Source organism: Manduca sexta, chromosome 12 (assembly GCF_014839805.1).
Source record: "Manduca sexta isolate Smith_Timp_Sample1 chromosome 12, JHU_Msex_v1.0, whole genome shotgun sequence".
Taxonomy (NCBI): domain Eukaryota; kingdom Metazoa; phylum Arthropoda; class Insecta; order Lepidoptera; family Sphingidae; genus Manduca; species Manduca sexta.
The window spans coordinates 6687374-6706932 of record NC_051126.1 but is presented as its reverse complement, the minus strand read 5'-3'; the positions used below and the strand labels follow the sequence as shown (position 1 = coordinate 6706932).

Below are 19559 nucleotides of genomic sequence, written 5' to 3'. Positions count from 1 at the left end.
GAAATATATTTACTTGATAAATGCGCACACTTACTTATCAAAGCCGAAATGATTAGAAGCAAAACAGTAAAATCTTACATTTTTAACATTCATTTTAACTACCACCCACAAAACTAGACAAACAGTATTTCCAATGTTAAAGAAATTAATGAAGATTGTGACGTGTTTTGGTCCTCCGAACTCAGCAGCTATCCAGTGGCCTGTGAGGCATAGCCTTGATCAAAACAATGATTTAGTAAACAAAATTCGCTGTACTAAACACAACTAAAAAAAACCGCACCACCACGGAAAAAACACCAATCAAAGACAAACTGCTATTTACAATAAACGACCCATTCTTAATATTAAATCCTCCAGAATAAACAAATTATGCCAAGTATGTCAAAAAAACTTTGTTTTGAATTCAGATTGGTGAATTTTCTTGATGGGTTTTAAGAAAACAATTCAGATCGTTTATCGAAAACGCCAGTTAGCGGGTAAATTATTGCAATAAAATAACCGTATTTGCATAACATTTATTGTACTACAAATTAAATACACTCTTGGATCAGAAGCATAATACTATTTAGTCGGATCGATTGACATTACATAAACAGTTTAAAGCTCAAATATACGTTTGTTTGCATTGTTTACAACACTAATTTTAAGGCTTCGGTCACAAAACCCCATAACTACGTATACCATTTTAGTTTAAGAAAAAAACACTAAAAACGGAATTAAAATAAAATTATTCTTTAGCTATGCGTATGTACACAAAAATAATATTTTAGTCAGTGGCTGTTTGTGACCAGCGCTTTATAAACTTAGAGTCGTGCGATTTAAACAAGAATAATATAGTAAATAGACAATAAAATATTTTATTTTGTAGATATTCAACAAAGCAATATAGTACATGTAAATATTTCTTTCTATAAACGTAGGCTTAAAGTCTTCAGAGATGTAACAGTTCATATAAAATTCAGAAGCGGTACATGACACGGAAATATGTATATTAGAACTACAGAATAAAAGTAATAATAGAATCACGAAATTTATATGACTTTACATTTTATTGCATTTTGTATTTAATTTTTAATATGTATGAAGACAAATCCAAGCACGACACTACTATTCCATTATTGATTTATAAATAAAATATTGTCTCGAAATACTGCATTTCTTTGCAATTATTATTACTGAAATAAAGTTAGTACCAAAGAAAACATAGCATTTCTTATAATTCAACATGCGAACTAGTTTTACACTTCTGAGACAAGTCGATACGAATTATTAATAACTGCATAAATCTAATTTTATTTAGCCTAATATATCACAAAATATGACTGATCACTTTTAATTTTAACGACAGTCCTTTAGCGTTATAAAGATTAAACAAAAAGTGTTAAATAATACGTTATCATCTCTAATATTAACCAATTACACTACCAAGACTAAAAGGTAGGATAATTTGTTTCGATATTTGCGCGTATACAATTGAATAAAACTCTATATTAAACCTCCTAAGTAAATCTATAGATATATTTCACTTTTCAATAAAGTTGTTCGTTATTTCAGTTCATTTACAACTCATTTTACAGTAATAGGATTTTATAAAATTAAATATTATATGGACGAAAATAAATTAACGTATAATTCCTTTATGTATGTAGCCTTAGAAGATAGTGTAATTGTTAACAAATCAAAATACTTATTAAAATATAGAACAAAACAACAATGAAATAAAATAATTAAACCCCATATTATATTATTAGAAAAAATAATTCACTGGCACCTACACGATAATTGTCAATTTTTTGGTATTATTACAACTCCGACATACGGAACAATACACGATTAGAGATCACATTATTGCTCGTACGAGCTTCGATTAACTGCAATATTAGAATCAATTTTTGCCCGACGACCGAATTGGAGTTCCAAAATAAAACATCCACTCAGTCATAAATAGGTGTCAATAAAAAAATATTTATAAATTATACTTTGATGTGTGATCATATACTACAATCATTTTATATTTACATTAATATTTAATACATTTTACAATTTATTATACCACTCTGTTGTAATGACTTTCCTATATAGAATTCTGAACATACATTCGTAACCTACATTATCTAGATTTTATGATTTATTTCAATAGCTCAACTTTTATATTCTATCGATGTTATATAACCAAGCAATAGCTATAATTTACTTTAATACAACATTTTTATGAGCCATGCAATTTATCGATATCGATAAAGCGCGCGCTTTCAGACTTAACAAGAGATTGCTTGTCGATCACCAAATACTTTTATATTAACTATCGACTCTCTATGGCGAGACTACGCGAGGACTAAACGTTATCAAAATCGGAATGATACACAAATACAATACAAAACAGCATAAACATATTACGTTTATGTCATAGAATCGTACCTAGTGTCGGGCGTCAACGGGTCGGTGTCGTCGCGGTGGCCGAAGTTGAACGCATTTCTAAAACTATCTCTAAGGCGCTCTGTGAACGACTTGTATTCGGGATTCGCTTGACCGAAATCGAAGTCTGCCACTTCCACTGTGTGCCTGGAATTGAAGATATTTATTAGTGTAAGTGTAATATAACTCATACAATCGATCCCACAATATGTCCCACACATCTCTATATGTAATTAATAGATATAAAGACTGCCACGGTGGCGTAGTTGTATTGCACGTCCGGTACAATAGCGCTCTGAGGTCCTGGGTTCGAATCCCGGGTCGGGCAAAGTGATATTTGGGTTTTGCTGCTCAGTATCAGCCCGGAGTCTGGTATTTGTGCCCGATATGGCGATAGGCTCGCCCCCTATCACATCATGGGACGGAACATACTTGGCGAAAAGTGGGTGCCCTAGTTGCGCCTCTGCATACCCCTTCGGGGATAAAATGCGTGATGTTATGTATGTAATAAATTTGATTAACAACATTTCCTAAATAATCAAGTAATGACAAATTCGAGAACTAATTCTATTCCTAAGTAATATTTTTATATTTTAACTTATAGTACATAGACAGTCCATCAACAGTGTGGTGTGTGCTAGATGATTCTTCATAGCAAAGTTAAATTATAAGTTTCTCTCGTTCTAAGCAATGTGGTTGAAAAAATTAATAACTGAGCAAAATCAACGAACAGCTTTGTAATAAATAAGGATAATACAGTATAAGAAGTGTTATTATATGTTTATTATTTTAAAAGCGATTTTATAATAATGTTTTTGCTCATACCTGGATCTATGCTGGTAATAGGCAATACCAAACACAACTAATATGACAGCGACCAGACAGAAGAACACTGGCACCACGATGACAGACAGTTGCGCGTGACCCGGCGCTGAAAATAATCCTAAATCAAACTTGTGATTAAATGATGCACCCGTTGACCGTCAGTGATGTCAAAAGAATGAGGTAATGTCGATAAAATGAACATGTAAATGTGAAAATAAGAAGAATTTAGTAATAAATTACATGATTTTTATGTCAATGTTGAAATATGCAATCTAATGGTTTTCAAAAGGCTTAAAATATTTAGTTTATAATTTTTATTTATTGAATGAAAATGTTTAGAACTACTTTCACAACTCTTAAATAAATGTATTCGTATTAAACAACTAATGGAAATAGTAGGTACTAATATTATTACTATTTATTTGGGAGAATAGATAGAGTGTGACTTGTATTTGGTGGACTTGTACATTATGGGATGAGAAGCATTTACTTAAAAGTTGTGAAATAGGCCTTTAGACTAGTGAAAGAAGATAACATTTTTAAGAAAACGTTTTTTTTTTAAATTTATAAATGAAATCCATGAAGTAGCTTGGACAAATCCATTACATTAATAACTAAAAAAGGGTAAAAAAAAATTGAACTTGAATTAATTGCAATTTTTGTTACGAACAGGCATAATAAAATGTATTAGTAGGTTATTTTAACGTAAACGAAAGCAAAGATTAACTCGATAACTCGAGTTCAGGCGTCATTAAAGAAAAAACTTATTCCAGCACAAAGACAAAGGTGATATTATATTATAGTTGTTGCTAGCAACTTCGATCGCGTAAGACGCCTTTTCCGCCATGTGTATAACGCCAGAACGTTCTATTTAAAAATTACACAAAAATCCACAGATGCGAGCTACGTAATAATAGCAGACCTCTCCCCCAGCCCCTTCGACAGCCCACTTGTTAAACACAACAAATAATTACTGCAAATAAGCGAAAATTATATTCCATAGTACTGTGTTTACTATAACGTGTTTTAAATATATAAAAATAAATCATAGGGGGTAAGTTATCGAGATAAAAATCCAAGCATTTTCACAAACTTTCACATTTATAATATAGTGAGAGTAAGAAAGAAGAAACAAGTAAGATTTGCACTTACAATGTTTGTTTTTTTATTTCTTATAACGCAGTTAGTATACTTAAAGAAGCAATAAGGATGAAAGATGTATAACAATGATTATAATTATTAGATTATTGTATGATACAATGATGAAAAACTCATGTCAACGGGCAACAGGTGAAACATAATATTTTTATTATTGCACAGGCACTAGATAGGTTCAACGCCTTTGAATATGTGAAAGAACCAATCACAAAATCTTTTTATTGTAAGTTTAAAAAATATAATAATATTTACATGTATATAACATATACCTAATATAAGTCCTTAATTATATAGTTTCTCCCTCTCTTTAAAGTTTGCTGTGATGCCAAGCTCCACAATTATGACATGTGTGTTAAAATGTAACATCTCTTGTATAAAATAATTGTGAAGTGCAAAAAACTTTGAATTTAAACTTCATTAATCCTATAGTTGTACACTAGTATCAAATCCATGAATATTATGAAATTACAGGTTTTGCGGAGATCCATCCCTAATTTCCTTGCTATACAATATATAAATTTTTTAGTTTAATTTAGTTACAAATCTAAATAAAATATTAATCTGACTAATGTTTTAGTAGCGATATAAATTTACTTTAGATAAATTTTACAAATTGTTAGCACAACATAATATAAACACATCCTATTTAAAACATACCTTTGTAAATATTCACAGTGACTGAAGACACATAGTTGCCAATATCATTCCCAATGACAACTACAACCGTGTGCTGATCTATATCAGAGAAGTAATGCACCAACGGGAACTCATTGGAGACAGTTCGCGTAGTCTTGCAAGTTTCGTTGCCAGTCACGTTGTACTGGCCGAGTTTGTATATGATGCAGTAGTCGAATGGTGGGGAGCCGGTGTACTTGACTTGCAAGTCCAACAGGTCCCCATGTTGCAACCAGTTGCGGCCTGCTATATCTACTTTTGATATTGGGTCTGAAAGTAAAAAAAAATATCATACTTAATATACAGTTACTCTATCTGTTCGTTACATTAATAACGAAGAATATAGGATGCTATTTATTCTGTAAAGGTACATAGTATGATTTATATTCCCGTAAAAGTTTATCACGCGGGCGGAGCCCAAAGCAAGTTGGTATTGTACAGTTTCCCTTTATTGTATAAATTTAGCACACAACTTGAGGAAAATATCATCCATTATTTCAATAAATAAATGTACTTATAATAAAAAAACGTAAACATACGTAGATGTATATAATTAAACTAGCTTTTGCCCGCGGCTCCGCCCGCGTTATAAAGTTTTTCAGGCTAAAGTATAAAAGTAGTAGTTTCCCAGGAGTCGATGTTCTTCCCAGGGTCTCAAACTGTCTCCATACCAAATTTCATCTTAATACGTTGGGTAGTTTTTGAGTTTAACACGTTCAGGCAGATTACTGGCGCCTCCGCCCGTGTAAAAATGTTTATCCAGGATAAATATTTCCTCGTACTAAAAACAGCCTATAGTACTCAGATTAATGTTATAGTAATAACCACTCTCCACTAATAGTGGAGAAATTTTCAAAATCGGTTAAGTGAATCCTGAGATTAGCGAGTTCAAATAAACAAATTCTTGAGCTTTATATAATAATATAGATATAAAAGTACCAATTTCATTCGGTGCAATTTCATCATTTGATCATAAAATAAAAAAACAATATTGTGTACAATGACCTAACCTTCGAAATGTAAGAGACTATTTAATGATAAATAACACCTGCATTAAATATATAAATTATAATTTAAACAAGCATGTACTTATTTTTTAGACTCATATTTGATCAATTCACAAATTCCATTCTCTGATAATCGCGATTTCTTTATAGTACAAAATTTGTAACTTTTTTTAAAGCAAACATGGAGGTTAATTATATAATTCATAAAATTCATAAAATCTTACCCCTCACGCTAACGGTTTGCTGGAATCTTCCTACTGTGTAACTCTTGCCTACAGGAACCGTGTTGTTACATACTATCTCTTTCGCAGAATTCTTAAAGGTCCTGTTTGATATCGCCCGCTTTTGAACCTTATGAACCGTGGTGTCATTTGTAATGGTAACATTTTTCTGTGTAGTTGAAGGTATCTCAGTTTCTGTACTAGCTGGAGGTTTAGGAGTTGTAGTTGTGGTTGTTGTAGTTGTTGTCGTTGTCGTTGTTGTTGTAATAGGTGGGAGTGGTTCATTATTTGCAACAACTATTGCCTCTACATGATGGTCTGTCATAGTATCTTCATAAGTGTAATTGAGTGCAAAATCAGTGGTTGTATCAAAAAAGACGCAGTCCAAAAACCAATGTGTTACAATACTGGAGGAGTTGTTTTCCAAAAACTGAATTTCATTGTCGGGCAACTTGACATAGTGGTGCACACTTTTATTGACCGCCACAAAGTTATTGGGCCGGTCAGTGTTATTTTGGCTTAGCATCAACTTCCCGTTTAGAGAATCTGAAAATAAGATACATAAAATCCTTTTACCACCAATGTACAGAGTAAAGACATTACTTTTTTGTTATCAGACACCTTGTAAATTTTATATAATATGTAATAGTGGCATTTAAAATTATGAATGTGATGCTATACATGGTTAATCTCAAGATGCCTAACAGATCAATACTCGTAACTTCTTTTCATTAATGATTTATTTTAAAAAATATATAAAATTATAACATTATGCCAGTGAATAAAAAGTTTTTACCCGTTAATTGGAATGTTGTGTTTGCAGACGCCTCCAAATACCAAACTGGAAAAAAAAACTTCCTCAAGTCTACAAATGCTGTATATTCCCCTGCTTCATATAAATCCCGAGGATACTCCACATTCCATATGGATACATTAGATTTTTTGATTAACTGAAAACAAGATAATTTCTTTTATAACATATTTAAATTTTTTATTAAAATACTGATACAGTACAAAATTGACGAGTGAATTATTATTGCTATATTTCATGTTAAAATATACAACTGGCCAAATACTAGTATTAATCATCCCAAAAAACCTATACCACAAAACAAAACTGTCGAGCCATTTTCAAGATATTCTCCATCCTACTTAAGGCAATCGAGTTTTATTTATATAGAGGCAGGTCAAGCAAGAAGATAATTTATGTTTTTGGCCTATTAGGGCACTTTCAATTTAGACATTTAGTGTCAGGCTACTGCTGCATGTTTACCATGCGGCTAGTTGTAGCCCCTGCCATGTCGCCGCAGTATTGTAGTAGTCCGATACAAAACACCTAAATTGAAAGTGTATCTGAGTGCTGTGCATTTGAATGCTAGTGATGTTTTAAATATATTTGACAGCAGTTAAGCCATAGACGAAGAAACATAACTGGGAGTACTCTTGTTGAAAAACATCAAAGGATTGTGTATTTACAATAAGTAAACACTGCTAGGTGTGAATTTCAGGTGATAGTTAACTAAAAGTGGCAATTTATAACTTCATACTTTATGTATAGATTTCAATTTGGTTATGTTTCTCAGTCAAACAGTATTTATCAGCGCTAGTTCCATGGTACTGTACTATCCCTGACAATGAAATTTATTCATAGCAAAACAATTAGAAATAAATAAATTATTTATTATGTATGTTGTTTTATTGCTGCTCTCTATGTGTTAACTCATAATATTAATATTTTTTCTATGTTGTTATAGAATAAACCAATTAATTGTATTCTAGTTAATATAACAGACATCTAAAATATGAAACAAGATAAAAATAAGTTAAGAATAAATAATTTTGATACTTATACTAATTAATACAAAACAAAATAAAGATATGAATGATTGTTTGTTTAGATTATATCTTATATATACATATAAAATCAAAGTAACACTAACTTATTCACAACTAAATCTAGGACACTATATAAAATATACACTTCACATTTAGTCAGCATGTTATATTAATTCTTTATCAGCTAGTGAAGCTTAGTCTATGTATTATGTAGAGAAAGCATCAAAATATAATTTGGCAACAGATATAGAAGAGAATGCACTGTTGTTTTTTTCTTACACTAATTAATACAATAGGCATTGCTTGAACAGAGCTAATTATGATATCAAAAAATATGCACAACAATCTAACTTCACTCTTTAACAGACAGTAGTAACATTCTAATAACATTAAACGATGAAAACAATACATTGAATCACCTCTGTGCGTCTTTGACGATATAATACCTACTACATGGTAAGGGTATACAATACAAACATACAATTAAAATACTAACCGAATCTTTGTGGTGTGGCTGGATATTATCATAAAACTCGAATTTGAACTCTTCGTCCGTGTATCCCAACACAGTGGCCGTAAAAGTGATGTTGGAACCTAACACAGCTGGACCGTCGTTAGATAAGGACACGTAGACGCCGCAAACGCCTACAAATATATCACATTACAACTATTATCTTAAATTATGCACTCTAATATAAGTTCTTCGAGTCAATAACATATACAGAAGTCGTAAAATATACCTGTTTTTATTACCAAAGCCACACAAAAGTAGAAATGTAAGGAAGTCATTTCGACACCAATTATTCGATTTTGGTCCTATTCTCACAATAAACAGAACTAATAAGAGAAAATAAGGATATATTTGCAAATCATTCGTATACGCTAACCAATATACAAATAATATTACTACAACAAATCAAAAATAGATAAACATTTACGCCGTCACTGTTAGATAAAAAGATATTTTTTTACAATAAATTTTAGACATTGACATTTAGAGTATGATGGCTTTGATTGGTGTTATCAGATTAAAATTGGGAATTCAGATTTTATATTCCATAGATAATTTATATAAAAAAATGTTACATATACACTTCTTTCAAAGGAGCATTCACTGTACGACGCAACCAGCGATCTCAGTCGTCATGTCGTACGATGCACTACCCATAATGAAAGGCTATTCATGTACTTTCATTTTCTTTGCTGTACAGCAAGTTCATCCATCCATCATCATCGTCATCATGTTTTTACATAAACGTATATTTTTTCTAAAAACATGTATTTTACTTGCCCTGATTTATTTTTGAAAAGGAAGTTGCCCACGCCCTCTTTTTGCAATGCAATTCTGTCATAATGTGGTAAACAACTATTTGGCTGTGCCTTTGGCATCGCAAAGCTCATGGGCGGCGGAGCTGCTTACCATCAGGCGGACCACTTACTCGTTTGTGGCAATAAAGAAAAAAAACCTTTTCCTAGATAGGCTTCTGTATTGTTACTGTCGCATTCACAACGCACGTCGGAAACGTTACAAATGCTTGACAGCATTGCTCAAAGATTCTACTTTCTATTGGTTTGTAATTCTGAGGGTTTGTAGTTTGGAAAATACTTTGAAAAGTTTGTTAAAAAACAGCTGGCAATACTGATTATCTATAATCTATGGTTTAAATTGTTGAAAACTTGTGGCAAGCAGCTTGTTTTTCTTATGTTTGCTCTTGCGGTCCCGTACGTATATTTCGAGTCAGTGGGCTAGTGTTTACTTATTTACTAGAACTAAATAATTCATTACAATAATGTGCTACTGACATCTGGTGATTTATATAATTCGTGTTCAATTAGTTTCGAAAATGGCTACCGTATTCGATAGTCCGTTTATTAGACAACGTATACATCGGCTGCGGCATCGTGACTACGATTTTGACGAAGATCAGCGATTTAGAAGATGTGACTGTACAAGTTACTCTTATTTCGTGCTTTCTATGGTCCTGTTCTCTGTTGGTACTGTTATAACTGTATTGGCCATGGGCGACGCAGATGGATTCATTTTAAATAATTTAGGACACATGTGGCTCGTAGGACCGATTTTTATATGTTCAGGCATGATGGTGGCTGTGAAGAGTATGTTATATTTGCGCAGAAAAAGTGTTATTCAGATGCTTCTTCACCAAAGGGCGATCATTAGGGTGAGTCACAAAATCATTTACATATTGGTATAGACATGAAAAAATATTCTTTCCAAACAAGACAAACTCATAAACAACAACACAATATGTCAATAAAGACAGTATTTTAAGTTGAACACATTTAAGGAGTGTGCTCACACTCCATGACTGCAGTATTTAAAATGTTATATGTGTTATAATTTCTGTTCTAAATATTATATTGTGTAAAAAAAATATATACTGAGTGTGACACATTTTAACATGCATATTTATTGCGACTGAATAATTAATTGTATGTGGTCTTCAGCACTGTACAGTTCTATAGTGTGTTTGTTTTAGAACATGTCCTTGGCCATGATGTTTTTTGCTTTAACTACAGAAGTTATAAATATAAATGGTTACATAACAAGGTATATTTCTGCTACAGTGATTGTGTTTTACAATAATATTAATGCTAGATGTTCTTAGTAATAAAAGCAAGAAATATAAAAAGTATGCCTCAGATTTATCAGTACTGTTACAAACTTATGATGCCTAATAATATAATTTATGTTATTTTGTATAAAGAATATATTGTACTTAAGGAAGAAAAAGACTAATTAATATAATTAATGGTCCAATGACATTATGAATAGGTATTTTTTGAACATACTATCTCTGTTAAGAATATTCTGAATTGATAATTACTCTAAATAAAAGAAAGACTATTAAAAAGAAGGAAGATTTTTTAGAAATTAAATCATCCCTGGGTAATATTAACATTTTACTAAACCCCACTTTGTTTATACTGCACTGTTTCTCTCACACTGAGTATAAGTATATATAACATAAATCATAATGCCATTAGAGATTGTTGAACCCCACAAAAATATATATGTAATTAGTGCCAAAAATATCAATTAGGAAGTTGTTCATGTATAAGTTCACTGACCCATATTGGGGCACTCTAAACAGGATTATATTCAAAGTCCTACAATAAAGTGAAAGGTGTGTATTCTGCACAGTACACAGCCAGCTATTTCTTGTTTAATTTACTCTCTACTGCATTATGTCAACAGAAATATACACAAAATCAAATGTGCTTTGAAAATGATTTTTTTTTCATGGTATAAATGTAATCAATTTTATACAGTTTATAATTCAACATGCTATGAAAAGGTCTCATGATAAAGTTTTACTATAGAAGTTTACTACAAAATAGAAGTGAAAGTGAAAAGTTATTTAAAATATATGACTCATGTCCGTTATCTAATCAAAACATGCTTTGATACATGTTTCTAAACCATCATTTAAGTTTCACCATATAAATATATATTTTTTTATAAATATTACATTATTTATATACATTTTTATAAAATTTAGGACACAACTTTTATTCTATTTCTAAATAACTCAAAAATATCAAAATATTTTTATGATTATATTTTTGTGATTAAATATCAGGAACAAAATATTCTTGATGATCATGATTATCTGATGATTGATGATCATGTTATAGACTTTTGAAAGGCAATCATATCTTAGCGGCAATCAGATAACTTCTAAGAGAAAAATATTTTTTTTATTTTAATAAGAAAATTCATAACATATAAACTATCTACTATATAAAAATAAAGTTTAATAGTATACAAATTGTTCTTGAGATACATAACCTAGATCAAATGACACAGAAATCTGGCAATTCCAAATATGCACATCACAAATTTTCTATATATATTTCTCTCTTAGATTGCTTTTCCTGGCCTTTGGCAAATTGGCCTGTGGCAAATTAATGGAATGGGTCCCCTCATCAGTATAAAATATGGCAATTTTTCTATAAACTAGCTTTGTAAAGCTATCTCAAAGCCTGACCCTCAACGTCTGTGCATTAGAGCCCCGAATGAAGTTGTTCCTTTACCTCTTGGGTTGGTGGCCTCCTCAGTCTGGGGGCCATCTGACACCAACGGGCCTGTGGCATTTTGCTATCATGCCACTGTGGGTTTCACCCCTGTGGATCCTAACAGTGAACTAAAAATGATTTTCAATTTATTGTACTGTTTTAATACTCTGCTACAAAAGTCAAAATCAGAGAGTAAGGTTATTTGTGTTCAAATTTTTATTGCAATTTTTGTCTACACTCATTCATATTGTACAAATCAATATTGATTATTATTTTTTAAAAGTAGAAATAGGTATTATGTTGCTTGTGTACGGTTTATACTTGTTTTAATTTCCTACTACGGAGTTTAATTTCATACACCTACTTCAAACAGATATACGAAGAGGTATTATATAAACTTTTTATAATAAGATTAAATTTAAAGAAGGTGTTCGCGTTTCAATCAAAGCATTGTATGTTAATCTCAATCTCAACTTTGCAAGTATTTTATTTGTTGGATGTGAATATTTAAGTAATAAGTTTTTTGATTTCATAGGCAAATCAGGTTTTTCTGTAGGTCATCTTTATTTAAACCTTTTTTATCATTATTTTTATATTCCACTTATAGACACAAAATAATTTTTTTTATTCACCATGAACATTAACCATTACAATAATTTTGTAGTTTTATAATATTTCATATCTTATTCTCAAATATGTCTCGAAAATTGTTTAAAAGACTAGAAGTAAGTTATTAAAAAGAATCAATGCTTTAACTATGCCCAGACTTCCAGTTTTTAAAGGTGTAATGTGATTGTTAAACGTTTTGCACATTTATATGACTGCATACAAGGACAAACTAGTAGTAAATATAAAATCACATTAAATCTTTATTTTTTCCTTATTAGGCTTATCTTGCCTCTTCATATATGTGCTTCCCTCAGAAAGGCTTTTTGTAAATAATGAAATAACCTTGTAGATAGGTGTATAAAGTGCTTGGATGTTAATTCTAATATTGACTTGAGAATTTAACATCTGTCACAAGTAGGTCAAGGTAGTAAAGTTCGGACATTCGCTCAACTGCACCATGGAAATTATCACAAGTTCATAGAGTTCTTTTGGAAATAAGCAAACTATTTTACTGCTATAATAATTATCCTATAACTATATTTACACTATCCTATAATAACTAGCTACATACAAAAGAAAACTGATTATTAGGCTGTTTGTTTTTACTCACTCAGCCTCTGAACCAATAAAGATAATACTTGACCCATCAATAGGTACTTGAGTTGTGTACAACTCTGGTAGTTTATTTCATCCAAGGTTAAAAGTGAACTGTCTAGAAACATCCGGAATACTAATTCATGAATCATCACAAAAAGGAAAGAATTGTGGATTTAGTTTAGGTTTGCAGTATTTGAGCTTCCAAAAATCACATTTACAGTATGAAACTCAACTGTATGCTGTCATTTTTCATTTGAGCCCCGATTATATGCATTTGCATAGTTCGGTAACTTTCGCCGCTTCTTGCATAAAATGACAAAAATTGTGGAATAATGCATATTATCACTATATTAAGGGATATTATAATACTTCTTTTCATTATGATGACTAACAATAATTGGAATATTATGTCGCATTGTTACCAAAAAAGTTTATTAAAGTGGATAGGTAGAAATATATTCCAGGAGTTGACATTTTTTTCCAAATAAATAATCCTTTCGATGGAACGAGTAAACTTTTGCAACAGACAATAAGTGTTAACTTAGCACTTAAATTTATAAAAAACGGAAAAACCCAATATCACTGCCTGATTTTTAATTTTTTTTTAGTTCGCGAAGAAAATGCCTTATAATTACCACCCAGACTTCGAGGGGCGATTGGGCAGTTATGTTGGGGTCACCGTGCCTTACGATCCGGCGTTTTGCCGCCCGGATTTGCTTATGACCTCCACGCGACCGTCGGGCCGAGTCCCTAACCTATATACAACGCACGGCATACCAACTACCACTCCGCGATCGCCCTTTTCGGCGCATTAGGGACGGCTACGGGCTTCCTCTGACGAAATTGTCCAAGTCGTCATCCGCAGCCGCCCCTGCGCGGTGCCGCCTGGTGCGGCCCCTCTTATGGGAGGGGCTCCGAAACCCCAGTGCAACCGAAAGACTCTCACTGTCAACGGCAGCATGAGGCCAACCTTCCACACTACGTCACTAGAATGTGCAAAATGTGCACAACGTACACTAAGGGCTGTCGGTCCCCTGCCGCCCGCCGACGACCGCCCGATGGCCTCTATTAGTCGCCTTTTATGACAGGCAGGGGATACCGCGGTGGAATTTTCTAAATGCTCCCAATCCACAGGGCGGATCACTGCCTGACCTGGAGATTGAACTCGGGCTTTTAGCGTGTTAGTCACCCAGCATGTCCAATACAAACAACTACATCGCTTAAGCAATTTAGTTTGATTATAAGCAAAAATAAAACAATGAATTGTTCATTTATATTTTATTGAATATAAATATTATATTTACAAATGTTATACAGGTTTTCAGTAAAAAACTGTCTTTTCATTAATTGATGATGCATATTATGATGGTACAGTCTTTACTCATTCGTTTTCTATGAGTCAGTAGTTGTCGAAACATTATCTGTAATGTTTAGTTTAGCATTTACACTTTTGAAACAACATTTATTGCAATTTTATTTGTAGGCTTACGGAAACCATTATAAATAACAACAACATTTTCCTCTTCATTAACAAGTTTGTATGTAAATTTTCAGGATATGGCAGCAGTACAGGCCGAACAAGCCTATAGTGGACAAGTACCTCGTACAGCCTCGAGTGCGACACTTCCGCCTTCGTACGATGCTTTAATAGCAAATGCGGCCACAAGCAAACCTCAGCCGTCGAGCTCTGAACCACCACCCCCGACTTATGATGAAGCTATGTATCTATTGGATGATGAAAAAACGAAAATGGCAAACAGAAATGAAGACAGTGCCAAACAGGAAACTAGCACTGAAACTGACACTGTGGACAGCAGTAAACCTTGAAAGAAGCAAACTTTACTTATAAAACTTGTTTATTTACTTATTGTTAGTTATCTAAGAAAGACTTAATCCTTCCTTTTGTACTTATACTATATATTATACAGTCACTTTGGTATAGTATTCTCATATGTGCCTAAAACAAAAATTTTGTAGCGATATTTTATAAGTATAAATGTAAAAGTAATTTAATTTAACAAGATAAACAATGTGTATTTTGCAAAATTTACTGCCAATTGCTGCAGACTGATAACGGCAAGGCTATTGTAAAAAGTATGACAATGGTTTGTGATAAGTGGATTATGTTTTTTCTAATCTTCTTATACCATTTCAGCCAGGAGCGGATCCAGGATTTCGCTAAGCATAAGAGGCATTTTTATTATCTATTGAATTCAAGAGAGGGATCGTAAATTTTTCTTAAGTTCCAATATAAAGTACTTTGACTTGGTAAGGAGGGGGTGTTCAGTTACCTCTGCTGTCCAATGCCTAGATCCGTACCTGATTTCAGCTGTGATTTTCATATTTTATACAATCTGGTTGATTTTACATGTTGAATGTTGTGATTTTTTCTATCTGATATTGAAAAGGAACTGTAATTATCCAGGTTAGTTTTATAATAAGTAAGCATTTCCTTATAAAAGATTATTAATTGTAAGGATTATCAAATCCCAAAATGCAAGTTATAGTGTGTAATATGTATAAACTATAATAATAATTATATATTTTTTGCCCAGTGTTGCCTGGTTTGGAAGAATGCTACATAATTACTCCACTATTTTCATATAATATTTATTTTAGGAAAACTGTGCATGGATGTCATTTTCAACATAACTATTACTTATGAACTAAATTTAATAATGTCCATTACTAAATATAACATAGTACTATTCTTGACATTTATCAATATGTTTGAGACTGATGGAACATGGGCTCGAAACTTAGATGAGTGTATACAAACAATTAATACACAGACATTATAGGGCGAGAGGAAGGTAGCTGGCACAATATTTTATTAAAAAACTTTTTATTGTCTTCTCGAATGTTTTATATCTAACTGTATTTAAAATTTTCATATTCAATGTGAATGGGCTGTAGAATATTTATTTTTACATTATATATTTCAGTTAAATTTGAACCCCATGTGTGCTATTCATCCCATTTGACAATGTCTTTTAACTTATTTTTACTTATATACAATAGCCCAGGCCAAGATTATTAACTAAAGCACTGTTGTGCCTTGGCAAGGATTTATAAAGTAAGTAGCAGTACAGAAAATAAAGAATAAATAGTTGTTTTGTACAAAGTTGATATTATGTTTGAACAAGCCACTCTTATGAGTCTTAACTATTTTAGTCAATTTGGTTATCTCTGGTGCAATACTGGGATTATGTTGCAATTTAATCTCAACAGCTTAATGATTGAACTGTCACATGCAATCCATTTGTATCCATGACTATGTATAGGTTTTGTTTTTTTGCCAGCCCCGTCTGGTTGCAAACCATAGTATTTTAATGATATATGAACAGAGATTATGGTGTAATGAGTTTCATGTTTCAACAAAGTAACAGTTATATGTTATTCTGTCCTTACAATATAAACTTATAAAGACACACCAAGACAGTAGACTAATCAGATTTAATAGAGTAGTGTTCTTCCACCATGGGTTTATCAACAGGTCGACAATTATAATCGGCGTAAATAAATTTTCTTCTCACAGATCAAGATCTGTTCTGCAACTTGGTCAAGCTCCTATGAAAATATTAACAATCCAAACTTTTTCCTCTCAGATAAAAAATGATGTATGTCTTAATCTCTATGTGTCTCTAACAAGTCGAAATCTGTGTGTGTATACTGTATACATGTTATCCATATACTTTATTTTAACTATTTTAAGACAATTTAAATTTAGTGAGTAGTCTACGAGTTTGAATTCTGCATACACTATGAGTAAAGAAAATGTAATAGGCGAAGTGGAGGTTTTTAATTAGTCTCCTTTTGCTTTAGACTAGTAGTGCAGAACTGTAGACTGCTTAGTGCTTGCTGTGGTTCTGAGGCCTTAAATTAAATATATAATTTATAAGTTTATAACAAAATTTAATTTTATAATTAATGTACAGAAGGTACTTTACTGGGATGAAGCTAATTATTTTAACACATATGCATTTTTAAGGTGTTGTATCAAAAATACTTGTGGTCTGTAAAAAGTAAAATGTGACTAAATAATATTAAAGGACATTTGAATGTACTTACATATTGATAAGTTGAAATCAAACCCAATGGTTGTCTTAATTCCAACATAATTTAATGTTTAAGACTACAAAGTGTTCACTGTGTTAAGGAACATGATTATGTATATTATGCTCTAGAGTATTCAACCATGTGGCCTTAAATTTAATGATAATTTTTATTATTTCCCTTACAAGCAATTTGTGTGCACAAGTGTAGGCTCATGTTAATAGCTTTCTATGTTCCTGTTAAGATTTTGTGTCAAATTGGGTTATATTTGTAAAAAATCAAGGAATAGATATATTTTTGTACATTGCTGATGAAACCCACTCTATTTGACTATGGGTTTACAATTTACATAAATATTATGGTACCAAAGTTAATTACTAATAAAAAATATTATCCTGATCAAATATGTAAACATCTGCTATAAAATGTTGGTCAATCAAAGTATATCTTTACAATAAGAAATGCTTAATTTAGATCTGGTTGCTGTAATACACAGCACTTTCTAAGCTGCGAATATTTGTATATGGATCTCCCTGGAATTAATAATTATATACACTGAGTTAATTTTGTATTTTTATTTTATTCCTTATACAAAGTACTACAATTACATCAATACATAAAGTTTATCAAACTATGTCAATCTACCAAAATACTTAGCTCTAAAACAAACATCTCTCAATTGAGGCCATTGGACTACAAAAATATCTACAAAAAATTGCAATATCTTTCCAGTTAACGATAATGTTCTTACTCTACACACACTTTCAATGAAAACAGTTCTACAATCCAATAAAAACATACATCTTAGCAGAAATGCAACAACACATACGGGCACACATGTACCAGGCCCATTGCAAAATATAACATCAGGTTTAAAATTGTATAGTGTAGGTATTGTATATAAAGTAGCATAGAGAGTGCTAAAAACCGAAGAACTATAAGATTGTTTTACATTTCTACTGCGGGGTATTCGTTGAAGGACATAATTCTTTTGACCTTTTTCTGTTTCATGAATCTTCACTTCGCTGCTGACATCATTATCTGCCACTATGTAAAGGCGAGGGCTATATTTGTTCATGTTTAAACTCTCTGCGAACCGCAACATTTCTGTTGTGTGACCACCAGAGCCCATGCAAAAAATTGTACGTAAAGATGGGTCTTTGTGGATGCAGCAGTCGGTCATTAATATCGTATATAATAAATATACGACACGTAAAAGAAAAACTGCTAAGATTGCAAGCAATACGGCACACATGATTAAAATGAACGCCATTTTCAAAACTCTTATAAAATTTAAATAGTGTATATGGTATTGAATTCTTTCACACTTATTTGATGTAAAACAGGCATTTCTATGTAAAATACCTCTTATTCTCGTATTTTTTATTTATTTGTTATTTTTAGAGGATAAATGCCGACCAAACATCACCAAAATAAAAATCGAAACATCAATGACTTTATCCAAATGTCATGGGAAGCGTTGTCACTTGTCAGTTGTGTCAATGTCTGTCACCGTCATCATACATGTCATTCAAACAAAAATGTTTTATTTATTTAGGACCGCCAGTAAAGGATACACGGCATATAATAAATACAATTCGTAGTATTTGTATATATTTGTTATTTCCGAAATTATTTTCTTTGTGTTTAATCGCCTCTATTTTACACATGTATGTATGTATAAAATACATACATATTTTATACATATGTATGTATCAACATTCACCCATATATTATAATTTTGCATCCATCAAATATAACAAAAAAAATAGCAAAGAAGTATAAAATCCGAACATACCATTCGAATGATTCCATTGTATTCCATTGTATTATTAAATCGTTATTTCGTAGCTCATGCACTAGTATTGTTTTTGTCACTTGTCAGTTGTTTCTTAAGGCGATACCTCAAAGTCCATTTTCATACATTTTGTTTCACCTTTAATCTGGGTAACTAAACAAGCATTGGCAAGTAAAGAATTTAAATTCACGTCTAGTTAGTGATTAGTTCTCGCAGTTGAAAGCAAAACGTAAAAATAATTAATAATCATGGATATTTCTGCCTTTAAAATTTCGTCATATTAAATTTTAAAGGCCAATACTTGTTTAGTTACCCAGATTAAAG

General features: G+C 31.8%; 3 protein-coding genes across 4 annotated transcripts; 1 reads left to right on the top strand and 2 right to left on the bottom strand.

The window, feature by feature from the left end:
- Positions 1-503: 503 nt before the first annotated feature.
- Positions 504-9149, bottom strand: LOC115440398. 2 transcript variants are annotated; one of them, XM_030164681.2, is made up of 7 exons: positions 8878-9149; positions 8634-8782; positions 7098-7251; positions 6305-6847; positions 5056-5343; positions 3241-3358; positions 504-2562 (listed from the first exon to the last, which is right to left on the bottom strand). In XM_030164681.2, the coding sequence occupies exons 1-7, from the start codon at positions 8924-8926 to the stop codon at positions 2400-2402; spliced, it is 1464 nt and encodes a 487-aa protein (XP_030020541.2). In that variant the 5' UTR covers positions 8927-9149; the 3' UTR covers positions 504-2399. The 2 variants fall into 2 exon arrangements, with proteins under 2 accessions (XP_030020541.2, XP_030020542.2); XM_030164682.2 differs by having other exon boundaries at positions 3241-3346.
- A 636-nt stretch (positions 9150-9785) lies between these two features.
- LOC115440400 lies at positions 9786-18001 on the top strand. The gene is made up of 2 exons (XM_030164684.2): positions 9786-10317; positions 14936-18001. Exons 1-2 carry the CDS (start codon positions 9982-9984, stop codon positions 15206-15208), a joined length of 609 nt encoding a protein of 202 aa, XP_030020544.1. The 5' UTR covers positions 9786-9981; the 3' UTR covers positions 15209-18001.
- Positions 17998-18929, bottom strand: LOC115440399 (UDP-N-acetylglucosamine transferase subunit ALG14 homolog). Its single transcript, XM_030164683.2, has one exon. The coding sequence runs from the start codon at positions 18708-18710 to the stop codon at positions 18069-18071; it is 642 nt and encodes a 213-aa protein (XP_030020543.2). The 5' UTR covers positions 18711-18929; the 3' UTR covers positions 17998-18068.
- Between the last annotated feature and the right edge of the window lie 630 nt (positions 18930-19559).

Coding starts and splice junctions, on each gene's coding strand:
- LOC115440398 (XM_030164681.2), bottom strand. CDS start 8,926: ATGACTTCCTTACATTTCTACTTTTGTGTGGCTTTGGTAATAAAAACA. Junction 6,848..7,097: donor CACAACATTCCAATTAACGG/GTAAAAACTTTT, acceptor TCTTATTTTCAG/ATTCTCTAAACGGGAAGTTG. Junction 2,563..3,240: donor TATTACCAGCATAGATCCAG/GTATGAGCAAAA, acceptor CTTCAATTCCAG/GCACACAGTGGAAGTGGCAG.
- LOC115440400 (XM_030164684.2), top strand. CDS start 9,982: ATGGCTACCGTATTCGATAGTCCGTTTATTAGACAACGTATACATCGG. Junction 10,318..14,935: donor ACCAAAGGGCGATCATTAGG/GTGAGTCACAAA, acceptor GTAAATTTTCAG/GATATGGCAGCAGTACAGGC.
- LOC115440399 (XM_030164683.2), bottom strand. CDS start 18,710: ATGGCGTTCATTTTAATCATGTGTGCCGTATTGCTTGCAATCTTAGCA.